Source organism: Populus alba, chromosome 11 (assembly GCF_005239225.2).
Source record: "Populus alba chromosome 11, ASM523922v2, whole genome shotgun sequence".
NCBI lineage: Eukaryota > Viridiplantae > Streptophyta > Magnoliopsida > Malpighiales > Salicaceae > Populus > Populus alba.
The window spans coordinates 12,167,907-12,182,900 of record NC_133294.1 but is presented as its reverse complement, the minus strand read 5'-3'; the positions used below and the strand labels follow the sequence as shown (position 1 = coordinate 12,182,900).

At 30.1% G+C, this 14,994-nt stretch overlaps 1 protein-coding gene and 1 long non-coding RNA gene across 2 annotated transcripts; one reads left to right on the top strand and one right to left on the bottom strand.

Annotated features, from left to right (window-relative positions):
• Positions 1 to 6,299: 6,299 nt before the first annotated feature.
• Positions 6,300 to 9,697, bottom strand: LOC140956184 (uncharacterized). The gene is made up of 4 exons (XR_012171286.1): positions 9,450 to 9,697; positions 8,658 to 8,711; positions 8,023 to 8,177; positions 6,300 to 6,614 (listed from the first exon to the last, which is right to left on the bottom strand). It is a non-coding gene; the product is annotated as an uncharacterized lncRNA (long non-coding RNA).
• LOC118035346 (probable pectate lyase 22) lies at positions 6,711 to 7,841 on the top strand (the record flags this gene model as incomplete). The annotated part of the gene is made up of 1 exon (XM_035040872.2): positions 6,711 to 7,841. A coding segment is annotated over one exon (744 nt), but the record flags the coding sequence as incomplete, so codon positions are not given.
• Positions 9,698 to 14,994: the final 5,297 nt, after the last annotated feature.

The following is a 14,994-nucleotide window of genomic DNA, read 5'->3' as shown; positions in this document are numbered from 1 at the left end:
TAATAATTTAGGTTGTTCTTGCATCAATAACATATTTTTTAATCTTAGGGTTTAGTTTCAGACTGAAACCCTCTTTCAATAAAATTGTGTTGGTTTAATGATAATCAAAGTAAATGGACCCTCGATTCTTGATCTATGCTTGATTTTGAACAAAATCTTGCCTTTTATTACTTCGAATCTGGTTTGGTTTGATGTTTATATTGTTGGGTTTGAATTTGAATATTCTTCATTATTCTTTATGTTTGATTTATTTTGGTAAGAAATTCTTATGATTTTTGTTTTTTTAGTTTTGATTTTATTTTGATTTAAATCTTTATTTTGGTTTAATTTTGGGTTGAACTTTGATTTTTGGTTCGGCCCATGGTTGAATCAATGTTTTCGAGTCAAACCGATCAAGTCAAAATCGTATCACTTAGTAAAGGTCTATTTGGTTTGCTAATATTTTTGTGAAAGAGTTTTGGCCTAAAGGATTGTTTGACAAACACATCCTTAGACTTATTTTGACTGCTTTGTTTTTTTAATAAAAATAGATTTTGCCAAACAAACCTAAAAAAATATCCAAAAAATTTTAAGACCAATCTAAAATTATTTGTGGGTCTCTTGCATCTTTTGTCAAAACTTTTATTTAATATCGGGTCTGTATAATTATACTATAAGAAGTGAGCCTGGTATTAAAATACCTATTTTCAATCAAATTTTCAAAAAAAAAAATAGTAAAAAAGCTTCTCATTTCAAAAATATAAAAATATGTTTTGGATTTAATACATGTTTACATAAAAATATAAAATTGATTGTACATTCATTTATAAGTTGACGAAAATGAGCCTAGTTAAAAAAGTTACACTTTTTTAATCCTTTGAAAAAGAGACAAACTTTTGAACTTAATATTCTTACACTTTGGCTAAACATGAGAGAAGATTTTTGGACATGAAATGAGATCAAGAAGATTTGGTTTACAATCTTTAAATCAATGGATATTGGTTTTAACTATGTTTGATGTGCTTTTATTTCCATTTAAATTATGAATTTGTTATTTGGTTATATAATATCATGTATCTATTTGCTATTTGATGCCTTCTTTTTTGATGTACCATGGTTGAATCAATGTTTTCGAGTCAAACCGATCAGGTCAAAATCGTATCACTTAGTAAAGGTCTATTTGGTTTGCTAATATTTTTGTGAAAGAGTTTTGGCCTAAAGGATTGTTTGACAAACACACCTTTAGACTTATTTTGACTGCTTTGATTTTTTTAATAAAAATAGATTTTGCCAAACAAACCTCAAAAAATATCCAAAAAATTTTAAGACCAATCTAAAATTATTTGTGGGTCTCTTGCATCTTTTGTCAAAACTTTTATTTAATATCGGGTTTGTATAATTATACTATAAGAAGTGAGCATGGTATTAAAATACCTATTTTCAATCAAATTTTTTAAAAACAAAGTAAAAAAACTTCTCATTTCAAAAATATAAAAATATGTTTTGGATTTAATACATGTTTACATAAAAATATAAAATTGATTGTACATTCATTTATAAGTTGACGAAAATGAGCCTAGTTAAATACATATTTACACTTTTTTAATCCTTTGAAAAAGAGACAAACTTTTGAACTTAATATTCTTACACTTTGGCTAAACATGAGAGAAGATTATTGGACATGAAATGAGATCAAGAAGATTTGGTGTACAATCTTTAAATCAATGGATATTGGTTTTAACTATGTTTGATGTGCTTTTATTTCCATTTAAATTATGAATTTGCTATTTGGTTATATAATATCATGTATCTATTTGCTATTTGATGCTTTCTTTTTCGACGTACGAAAGAAGGACAAAAATGTAGTGCTTGTATGCTTAACATTTATTAATTTAGAGACAAAAATGTGGTGTTATAGTTTAATGTGGATTGTGATATGCATGAATTTTAGTTCTTTAAGTTATTATAGTAGGTTATGATTTTGATGATGACAAGTGATTAATATTTTATGATGATACATTTATGAAATGCTATATCTTTATTATAGCTCAAACATTCAAGTTGATATAGGGAGCTTATAATATTTAAAAATTTATATTGTTTTTGATTAGGAGAGTATAATATTAAATATCATCTTTATTTTTTTATTGCATGAATTGCTTGTGATAAGGGGAGCATGATATTAAATATCATATTTATATTCTTATTGCATAAATTGTTTTCAATATAAAAAGAGAGGGATTGTTAATCCAAAGGTCTTTAAAATCATGGATTAATTATTTTGATGATAATAACAATTAGTGAATTTAATATATATATATATATATATATATATATATATATATGTGTGTGTGTGTGTGTGTGTGTGTGTGTGTGTGTGTGTCAAATTTTTAATGTTATAGGAATCTTTTTACATTAATTTGAAGCAATATGAACTCCTTAGATGTAAATATGACTTGAAGATGCCTAAGTTTATATTAATATAATCAAGTCTTTATAAAATTTAATTTGTTATAAAAAAAAATGAATTTTATCCAAAATTGTTACCATCAATGTTTCTTTATTTCAAAAACCTACACATAGTGAAAGATACCTTATAATAAATTATTTTATACAAAATATTGGTATTACCACTCAAATTTGAACTTTATCATATGTGTTCTTGCACTTTTAATCACCAAAAAAGCTTTTTATTCAGTTTTAGCTAAAAGTCCTCATATATGGGTTCTTGTATTAAAAAAAAATTTAACCAATTTTAGCTAAAGTAGTAAACTCGCGATTTTTTTATGAGTTGTACTTGACTTTTTGCAGAAGAGCTAACTTGTCTGAAGTGGTTAAATTTTTTCTTTTTTATATTCAAACCTTTACAACAAATCATTTTCTCTAAAAAACAAATGGTGATATGGCATTCCTAATAAGAGGAAGAACACTCCAAAAAAATCAAAATGTTTAATGGCTATGTGTGAGTTTTTTTATCTATAAATACCACTATTTCACTTCATATGAGATAACACACAAGCTTATCTTTTTACAAGTGGTTACAAATTCTGTTATCTAAAAACTTTTATTATTTTTATAATCTTTACAAAGCTTTAAACTTTCTTTACATCAAATTATTACTTTCTTAAATGCTTGGGCTCAATTTTATTGATATCTTTATTTTCATTGTAAGGTGTGAGAATTCTTATGAGAGACATAATTATTGTAAAAGTGTAAGTTATATTTGAACTTGGAAAAATATTGGTTGTAAGCCATTGGAATATTTGATCTTGATTCTTGAAAAAGATTGTGAGTAAAACGTTTTCTCATCTTGATCCTATAAAAATATTATCTTATTGGTTTCACCCATTAAAAAGGTTGTTAGTTAATAGCGAATACTTGAATAGAAATTCCAGAAGTGAAATAAAAGATTTTTCAAACCATTATTTTATGTTTGAGAACTCATGGTTATGCCTGATCCAAATTATATGGAAAAGAAAACAAAAATATTCAAATTGTTAGAATAATTTCTTATAATTTGACATATTAACGAGAGATTTTATCTCTATTAAGAGAGAAAATCTCTCAATTATCCTTATTTAGCAAGGAGAGTCAACTCTCTTAGTTAAAAATTAAAAGTTTTTTTTTTTCAGTATGTAGTAATGATATATACAAAAGCTAGAGTTCTAAGTGAGAAGAGACTCATCCTCAAACAAAAAAGCTTCAATCAATATTGTTCAATATTATAAGATTCTTGAAAAGTAGAATATTGTTTTGAATCATGTTTTCAAAATAAATCATTGGGTATTTTTTGGTTGACACATAAAAAAATTTAGTTTTGATTTTGATGAAATTTATAGAAACTTTAAAGGTATATCTAATCAATCACATGCTTCTGCTTATGAATACTTGTTATTCTTCACTCTTTTCTCAAATTTGTTTTAGCTATAAGTTTTTTTTTCCTTTTGAATTTTCTCATTGTCCTTTTTTTTTTTTTCCAACTCTTATGGTTTGTAACACCTTTTTTTTCTTTAAAGATAAAACAATAAAATCTTCATAAAGATGGAAAAAAACCCATTAAAATGTTTTTGTTTATTCATCTATTGCCTATTGAATTCAGCTCTGATTTTCTCAATTTGATGGCTTCGTTGTTTATTTGGACAAGAGTTGTTGTCATAAGAGAAAGTTAAAATCATTTAGTTTTTTTGTGTTAACTGCTTGTATATAGTCATTGTGCGCAGAAAATATATGATGGCTAGCATGCATTGTAAATTTTGGGAGCTTGGTTTCATCCTAAATAGGATTTATCACATTCTTTTATATGTGAATTCTTTTGTACTCCAAAACTAATGCAAATATGCGTATTTGTATTTTTTTTTTGTGTGAATAAACTATGTGTTTGCTCTTTTTTTATCTTACTATTTTCTCATTAACAAATATATTTAAATATCTAAGGTGGCTATCACTATTCATTCTAGTTCTTTCAGTTAATTACTACATCTTAACTTTTATTTTTAATTTAATCCTTGTGTGATCTAATTTCATCAGATATTGTTTGTTAATTGTCAATTTGTTTTTAAAAAAGTTAAAAGTGAGAGAACCAAACCATTAAATATTGGAAAATTGCATGGTCAATCTAAAATTCATGAAAAAAATGCTTTTCAATCCACCTAATTTCCTTTTTCCTCCCTTTCATTCCCTTTATTTTTTTCATAATTTTTTTCATTCAAAAGTTTATTTTGTACATTTTTCAATGTTTGGATTTAAGAGATGAGAGAAAAACTTGCTGAAAAATAGTAAAGGAAAAAAAAATTATTAGTTAGCCCTATTTTGACCACAAAAAAGAATGATTTTTGTATCAATAAGTTTCTCTTCTCAATAGAAATTCAATAAAGATGTGTTTTTCTCTAAACATGCTAGTAAAAAATAGATCATGTTTGTTTGACTTTTTATGATTTGGTTGATTTTTGTTTTAGACTGATTTTTGGGCGGTTTAGGGTTGGTAAGTGTTTATATATATATAGTTTTGAAGGTGTTTTGAGGTAAAAAAAATAAACAAACAATTTGGGTTTATAGGAGCTAAGAACTTATACCTTTTTTTTTTTTTTTTTTTTATCACTAGAGGTGACCAAAAAACAACTAGTTAAGAATACATCAACTACTATTATTTATGACCGGTCGCCCTATTAACAAAAAAAAAAAAAAAACAAGAGTGTATGCTTTTTGTTGAATGGATAAAACACAACAAGGTATGGTATGGGCTTTTTTATTAAGGCCATATGACATCTTTTTCATATTTTTTTTTTTATTTTTTTATTCCTTTCCATTGTTATTTTTATTTAAATATTGATTCATGACATCTCTCTTATTTTTTAAACAAATTGAATTACCTTGTTTTATATATATATATATATATATATTAGTTGCATGATACTTCAAATAGACTTGGATTTGTCTTGAATTTTGTTTCTTATATTTTGGATGGACAGGTGATGATGATTTCAAACAAAGTTTAGTTCAAAGAGGTCAATTTTAAAATTTAAAGTTGAAAGATCAATTCTCAAGTAACTTGAAAGATCTCATATAACATCAAGTGCTCTATTAGAAATTTGGATGATTTTGTAGTTGCAAAAATCTTGAAAGCTCAGGCTAGCAAGTTGAAAAATCTTTTTCGTTTAGAATTGGCTAAAATTTAAGAAGGGTTTTGCACTTTTAAAATTTTATTTTTATTCCCGCAATATCTGTTATAATTGACATGGTAGCAGGGAAAGGTGTTAGTTTGATTAGAAGAAAAATGAAACAAAATTAATTCAAACTATTTGGAAGCACAGTTGTAACCATATTTAAAAAAAAAAATTAATTTTTTTATATATTTTAATGCGCTGATCTTAAAAATAATTTTTAAAAAATTAAAAAAAATTATTTTGATATATTTTCACATACATTTTAAAATATAATCACAACCACTCTTCCAAATATATCCTTGACTTTTTTGCCTCTTATCTCATATCTTAATTTGGAATTTAGAATTGAAAAAAGAGATGAACCTTCCCTGTCTACTCAAATCTACACATCTAGTTTGTAGCACGCGGTCACATTAAAATGTGTTATTTTAGTTAATTTTTTTAAAACAATATTTGAGTGCTAATTTTTTAAAAGAGCCCCCCTATGGAAACCAAAACTGCTCTATCAGGCTCAATGAACCATGTCCACCAGCGTGCGGTGGTGGATGAGACCGAGACCATCATCCATTCCGGCAGCTAACTATTCGGTCTCTAAATACTCGTGTCCTGGCCACCACGTCCACGTCAATGCAATGCCAAGTTTCCAGATAGAGGGGGTTTTACAAGCCAAAACTCGTTGCTCCTTTCTTCAGAATCTTTTCATTTATTACTTGTCAGCATGATTGGAAACCAACTTTTCCGGTGTCATTTAATCTCCACCGTGGTATTTGTTAATTTTGCTGGAAGCAACAAGCCAAAAAAAAAAAAGGCTGTGATTGCTAGCTATATAAATCTAAATCTTCGAACCACTATCGTAGTGTAGTAGCTCCTAAAACAGACATCAATCCCTCGACTACACGTAAGATGCCGACATTTTCCCTCTTCTTCCTGGTCCTGATCTCACATGCCACTATAACATTCTCTAGACATCCTCTGCACAGAACATCAGAAGCAACCAAGTGGTAAGTCAATGTTTCATGCTACATGTTCACAAGAATATTTAAGATCAATTTCTGAGAAAAATAATGTAACAGGAGCTCAACGAGAAGGCAGCTGGGAAATGATGCATGCAGAACCGGTAACCCTATTGATGATTGTTGGAGATGCGACCCTGATTGGGAAACCAACAGGAAGGTGCTAGCTGATTGCGTGATTGGGTTCGGACGCAATGCTGTGGGGGGACGAGATGGTAACCTCTATGTAGTAACAAATTCTGAGAATGATGACCCTGTAAACCCAATTCCAGGCATGCTCCGCTATGGTGTCATCCAGGAAGAGCCTCTGTGGATCATCTTTGATCAGGACATGGTCATCAACTTGAAGGAAGAACTTATTATGAATTCACACAAAACAATTGATGGCCGGGGGCATAACATCCAGATTGCGGATGGTCCTTGCATAACCATTCAAAATGTCAGTAACATTATCATACATAACATCTACATACATGGCTGTGTACCAGGAGGAAACGCCATTGTAAGAGACTCCACAAAGCATTACGGTTTGAGAGGTATTTCGGATGGGGATGGGATATCGATATTTGCGGCTAGGGATGTGTGGATTGATCATTGTACACTAGCTGCTTGCCATGACGGACTGATAGATGCTGTATCTGGCTCAACATCTATAACAATCTCAAACAACTACATGTTCAATCATAATGAGGTTATGCTTATGGGTCATAGTGATGATTTTCTTGATGACAAGAACATGCAAGTCACAATTGCCTTCAATTTTTTTGGTGAAAATCTGGTTCAAAGAATGCCTAGGTAACTGAAGTTATTATTAACTTTACCCTACAACAAAACTGCATGAGCAACTGTAAATATTCATGGCGCTCCCTTTTCTTCTCTGCATCCCTGGAGTTATCAGTGAATTGCTATCTAAATGTATCTACAAAGTGTTACAGGTGCAGGCATGGTTATTTTCACATTGTTAACAATATATATACTGGTTGGGAGAAGTACGCAATTGGTGGAAGTGCCGATCCAACAATCAACAGCCAAGGGAATGTTTTTATGGCATCAGACAACAGTGACACTAAGGAGGCAAGTTTCTCTATCTTAAAGTGAATAGGCTTTACTTAAACAAAATGAAGGGCGTCTTTACCTACAGATAATTAATCACTTGACAGCTATCTCATTTCACCTGAGAGCTTACTTTTTTTATCCCTCCAAGGGGAAGGGGAACAGTTCATTCTTCACAAATGAAGCAATAACTGAAGTAGAATTTTAAATGATAAAAAAGGCTAGTGTCAAATCATGGACACTTCAACTGTCCCAGTTAAACATAGTTGTTCAACTTACCAGGTTACGTCCAGTTAGGGAACTGCTCAACTTACCCTTTTGTTCCTAAAAGTTCACTTCACATTCAGGTGACTTGGCATGAAAGCTTGACTGGATTTGAGGAGTGGAAGAGCTGGAACTGGAGATCAGATGGAGACATGATGCTCAACGGTGCTTTCTTCACGCCTTCTGGCCAGAAAAGTCCTGCAAGCTACATAAAAGCATCAAGCATGGTACCAAGACCATCTTCATATTTAACAAACATGTCCCCGCAGGCTGGAGCTCTTAATTGCCAGAAGGGTTACCAATGTTGAAGGCAGGACACCTAACTTTATGCTTCTGTCTGTTTAATTTTCCCCTTATTTAATTAGCCAAGGCTCAATAAGATTTTCAATGCTTTGAACTCTACCACCATGGTAAAATTAACGAAAGCTTCGTAAAACAATATGAATTGGTCTCAAAGAAGCACTCAATTGCAATGCAGTCATAAGTCAGTAAGGATTAGTAATTAGCTGAAGCTTGGAACAATTCCCATGTATCAAGGGATACAACACCACTGTTCTTGACAATTTAGTACCATGTTCTTGTTAGACTGGGTTTAAAAATAATTTAACAATCTGTGAACATCTTTGTAACAAAGAGAACACAACAACTCAAAATCTTATCATTCAGTCTGAAACACGTAACTGACCTTACAGCTTCTTCTTGTGATGGCAACAGTGGTAAGTATTTGCCTCAATCCTGTCTGCAAGAAAATGTAGCCATATGAATAGAGGAAAGGAAAGGGGAGAGAACAGGGGCGGCATACTAAAAATGAACACTTATTTTTCTAGATAAAAATTATCAAGAAAAATAATAAACATGCAATTGATTAAAAGATATCTCGCTTCTCTGATAGAGTATGAAATGAAAGGAACACCTCTCTCAGCTCTCACCCTATTCCAAAACAAATGATGAGTGAATCTTAGTTATAAAATAAATCACAGTAACAGAACAACAGAGAAAGACGAGAAAATACATCATTGGCAAAAAAAAAAACGTGGGTCACATCTGTTTCAGTAAACATGATTTTGGAATTCAGGATGCAATTCTAAAAAACCCTAAAAATTATGGCTAGAGTTTACTCCTTCTGAACTTCGCTGCAACATGCAGCAAGATTGCAAACACATAAAGATCTTGGTGAGACTCTCTGAGATTGTTAATTTTTTTCAAACATATCCAGAAACACACCAGCCAGAGCAGCATATCAAAGATATAATCCCAGTGAAATTCTTGTGCAAACTATTTTGAGCTCTGAAAATGCCATCACAACAGATAATCGATATCCTAATAGAGAAAATAGTTGCTGTTAGTCCATCCATCCATGAAACTAAATATGTAACTTGAAGACATCATAAATTGATTACGTAGATGTCTGGTTAGAATAAACAAAGGCAAACAAACAGTGGATTTGGTTGGTGCCTAAAATAAAGTAAGATTTTACCTCGTCAAACAGGTCACCAGCATTTCTTCTTCTGAACAAATCTATCCTTCCTTGCTTTGTTATTATCCACCGATTGTCACCCATTTCTCATCCCTCTCTCTCTTTCTCTCTCTCACAGAGACGAGTGTGTTGATTCAGAAGAAATGAATTTCTCTCTTCTTTTTTAAGGTTCGATTTTTTAGATAATTCTAGATTTCTATGGATAAAATAAAAGCCAAACCTCAAGAAAGCCCCCCTGACGTCGATCAAAGTTATCAATTCTGCATTGGTAGATGTTTTATTTTTTAAATTAAAATAAAATATTTTAGTTTAGTAATATTTCAGCATGTTATATATATATATATATATTCAACAAACATAATTTAAATTCAAGATAAATTAATTATAAATTATGTAATACAAACACAATGCCAAATAAATATAATTTTAAAATTTAAAATATTTTTAAATAGTCAAAATTAAATAGATTTTTAACTTAAAGTAATTCAACTTAAACAAAATATCAAAAATATTATGAAAGTAAAATGTTTTAACACAAATATTTTAAATATAAAGTTAGGTCAATGTTATAAAGGCTCATAAAATCTAAAGCATCCCTTATTTTGCTCAAATTCCTACAAAGTATAAACATGAAAAAAAAACAACATGAATATATACCATATATATTAGTGATAAATCTAATTTTAAAAAATTAATATCATTGTTAATGAAAATAGTAATAATAATTTTCAATATTATTATTAATATCATTGTAATTGAAAATAGTAATGAAAAAGAGCTTTTTATACTTTGGTGGTTTAATTAATCAAATTGAACAAAGTTCAATTTGATTCAATGACTTTTTAATAGCGGAACGGAACATGTGGAATGAAATCGGAACGTTCCAGCTGAAATTTAATCGAAAAATCCGGAACGGACCAATATTTAAAATGAGATGAAACTTGTTCTGTTTTATCTCGTTTTTTAAATTGGTATGGAACGTTTCGATCATTCTGAGCGAAACAGAACGGAATTGACAACCTTGGTCTTGATTGGATCTTTAAGATATTTTTCATCCTAATTAAATCTTAACTTATCAATGAATTCTACATAAAATCCTTTCTCTTGCTTTTAGTCAATAAAACTCTTGAATACTTGCATTAAACTCATATGAATTTATATTTTTCATACAAAAACCAATGAATTTGATGATTCCCACCATAATTGATCAATTTGATGTTAAATTGAGATAGATCATGGTTATGTTGCAAGTATAAATAAGACAAGATTTTGCGTGGAGCCCATGCAATGAAAACACTTTAAAAAAAAAATAAAGTAATACACTTAATATTTATAAAATGAAATGTTCCTTATATGTTAAATACTAGTGTAGAATATTATATTAGCACAGGCAAAGTTAAATCTACTTTGGGCAAGATAGAGATAGTCAACTATAAATATATCACAAAAAAGTTTTTAACCATTTTACACTTAATATTTTAGGTTATTACAGTTGGTATCAGAGCTAATGATTTATGATTCAGTAAACTTATAAGAATAAAAAATATGACCGATGAACAATATGTATTATGAGATAGGATGGTAAGCATCAGAAACAGAGCTCAAACTAATCTACTATCACATAAGAGCAAAGAGCTAGTTCAAGATGATAGAAGTGATCAACTAGAAGATACGACGAGGGGACATTGTGTTTTATGAGCCAATTATACCTTTATCATTGCTATAGAGAGATACCCTCATCAGTTTCCTACGATGTTTAGAAATCTTCAAAGAGACCCCTGTCTATGTTACTACTAGTACCACATGTGTTCTAGTTAGCCCCTGTATACTTTGAATAGATGGTGAGAACAGTGATGACTGGTATTACAAAAACCATAAACAATATAGGTAGAGAAAACACATATACTTTATTCATTATGTGAAAATGTTTGAGAGATTAGGTGTGCTTTCTTTGATGGAGTTAAAGATGCAGAGGTAGCTGGACACTAGCTTTACAAGGTTGATGAATCATTTTCCAAATTAGATCCCAATACCCATGAAAATCCATGTTAATTATGTATTATATTTATTGGTGAATAGTGCATAATCATGATAGTTCATTGTTAAACAATGAAGGAGTGGGGAAGCATTGGTGGGAAGGACTTTAAAACAAAATCTAAGACTAAGTATTGCTCCAAGTAGTATAGGAAGCAAAAAAAAGTATGAGTTCTTAGCACTGTAGCAAAGGATATATTAATGCTTGAATATATCAATGACTATTTCAGGATCTCTCTATATTTGCCTCTATTTTAATGCCTATAAAGAAGCATTGTATTGATAGCCTAAGAGATGGGTTGTATCGAGAGATCATAAAGGGGTTAGTTACTCTCTAACTAACTAAAATCCAAGAATTAGTGGAGGTAACTCAATCTTTATAAGCAGTGCTAAATAATCAAAGTCAAGGCTTGTAAGAATAGGACCTATATTAATTTAGAAGGAGAAAAAGACTTGGATCATATCATAAACTAGCTATCTTGAAAAGGAGAGGAGGTGATGAACAAGTAGTAGTAAGTTGTGTAGAATTAGAGTATAGAGCAATGACCAATTTTATAAAGGTGAGAGCTATTTTGTTCTAAAATAAGCCTCTGGTAGGTCATCATAACCTATCAAAAGGGGATCATTTAGAGGACAATCTCATCCTAGAGTGAGACAAGCTGGTAGTTCTTTTGGAACACTGATGTATGTGCATTCTATATATCCCTATTGTGAACATTGTAATAAGAAACACCATGGTGATTGTTCAATGATCGGAAGTAGGTGTTATTTATGAGGGCAAGATGGTCATTAGTGGAAGAGCTATAAATACTTGGATAATGGATGTTATTTATATGGTGACCTGAGACACTTTAAAAAAAGTTGCTCCTATTGGAACCTAAAGAGGTCTTATAGGTATAGTAGTCAATGATAGTGAATCGACCATGTAGGGGTTCATAAAGACCTGCTCAATTTGCAATAAACTTTAGTAGGGGTCAATCATATGTGTTATATGAGAGGGTTTAAGGGAGGGTCTTCAATATTATTCAAAGGGATGCCAGGACTTTCCCAAATATGATTACAGGTATAATACTATATTTATATTATTGTGTTGTATAAATAAGTTGCATATTAAATTGTGAGTGTATAAGCAAACATGAAGGTGTATATATGTGTATGTAATTGAAACTTCATTGTTATATGTTTTGAAATCAAGGGTTAGGAACAAATAATAAAATAGAAAATATAATGTTTGTATTAAATGATATGTAAGATAATGTTAAATTCATAAAGAGTGTATGATTTGCTGATCTGGGAGCAACTTATTCTTTTATGAATAAATTTAACATTCCAAAAGGTAGTCTGAGGAGAGGATTATTTTGTAGTACTACTCTAGGAAAAACCATAGATATTGATGATGTATATGAGAGGTGTGTTGTACAAATTAGAGACTAGGAGTTAGAAGTGAATTTGATACCCCTTGTCACTACCCGACATTATGATAACTTAAAAAAGGGGAAATATATATATATATATATATATATATATATATATATATATATATATATATATATAAGAGTAAAGGTTTTATTTAAGGAGTCATTACCTAATATTATTGTCACTAAAAAACTTTAACTAGTCAACAAAGATTTTATGATACGGGACTGGTTATGCTAAAGAAAGATTCTATCACCCCTAAAATAACCTACCTGAGGTAAGCTGCATTGCTAGTTTTGTCCTAAATTGTTAACGGTTTTTTATGTTATGTCATTAATACTCTGCCTATAATATTCATAACTCTGACATTAATGAATATTTAACAAAATACACAAAATTCATTCAACTTGTTCTAACCTATATCGCAAGGCCTTGCTGAACTCCGACTGACTTGAAAATTTACTTTAATATAGAACAATATTCCAGAAAACTATGAGTAAAGATTCGGCCTCATCTAATTGTCGGATTGAGAATTATGATTGTTGCCGTAAAACTAAATTGTAGGCACAACTACGCTAGAATCTGAAATTCCTAGTTTAACCCTTTCTTAGATCATATAATTCCCTCTCAATTCAAGATGATTCATCCTTAAATCACCAATATAATAGATGTTTCATAAGCCCCTTGTTTAAGCCTTCAAAGCTTTTTTCTTGTCAACACTTGCCTTCAACAATTTTGTATGAACATAGCAGCCATTATCTTTCATCTTTCATCCTTTCGATGTTATTGTTCCTCTCTCTAAATGAAATTAACAGAAGAATATAACTTGATTAATGAAGCCAAGCTATGATACCAAATAATAAGGACCTTTTGATTACGTGGTCAATCAACCCACAACAAAGATGATACAACTTCTGAAAAGCTAAGAAATCAGGTTTGATAGGGGTGTGACATTATAGAAACCTGTCTCAAGGCATTAGCATTATTGGAATAAGAAACTCACATCCAACGAATATCAATTCATGAACAAGTATAAGGAAGACTCCATGAAAGCTAGTTTATCTTTGATAAGTCAAATTTGTTCTTTCTCTTAGCAAAGAAAACGTGCTCTATCATGCAAGACATAAGATTATTTCATAAATCCATGATTGTTGAAGATTTTAAGTTACAAAACCTTAAATAATAGTTCAACTAGCAACCTTGATAGACCTAAAACTTGCAAGCTAGCATTTACACACTCACAAATAAACCTAAAGTTTGTTAACTAAGCCCAAACATGAAGAAGATAATAAAAACAACAAATTTGATACATGAACTAAAGTTACTGCACATAATTAAATAAAAATAACCTAAGATAGATAAATTACTAGTTTAAATAATGTCATGGATGAAATTTTCATCCTAGAAACACTAGGATCTTTGTTACCACTTTTAGATACCCAAAATAAGCTAGGAAATTAATTGTTGAAATTGTATTCCCTTTAGTTTTCTTATTCGTCTAGGATAATAAATTGTAACTTGAAATAATCCTCTCAAAACATGAAAAACCCTTATTACCTCCCTTTAACCTTTGTTGTAGGGTTAAAAAACTCCCAAAAAATAGCTAATAAATTTATCATTAAACTCCCCAAAATACCACTAGCCATTCTTTTTTTATGCAGCTAGGATAAATAAAGAATCTTTGTAAGAAAATAATTTAAAATATTAATGAATTCATACCATACTTAAAAATTATGTTGCAGCTCATAAAATATCCTTGTAAAATTAGAAAATTCTCAAAACAAGTTGCCATATTTTTTTAGAAAAATAATTCTTGCCAAATAGAAAATCCACAAGTCAAACTAAAGTAAATAACAAAATTTATTCAATCTATTCTAGGGTGTGTTTGTTTGCAGAAAAACAGATTCCGGGAATTCACTTTCCTTGTTTTCCCATGTTTGGTAGCCATTTGAAAAAGCAGTCAATGAAATCTAAATTCCAATCAAACTTAAGAAATTAACGCTCGGAAAGGAAAGTGTTTTCCTTCTGTTAATGAAAGGAAAACACTTTCCTTTTGGCGTGCGTGGCGCACGCCTGCCGCTGCACAATGAATTAA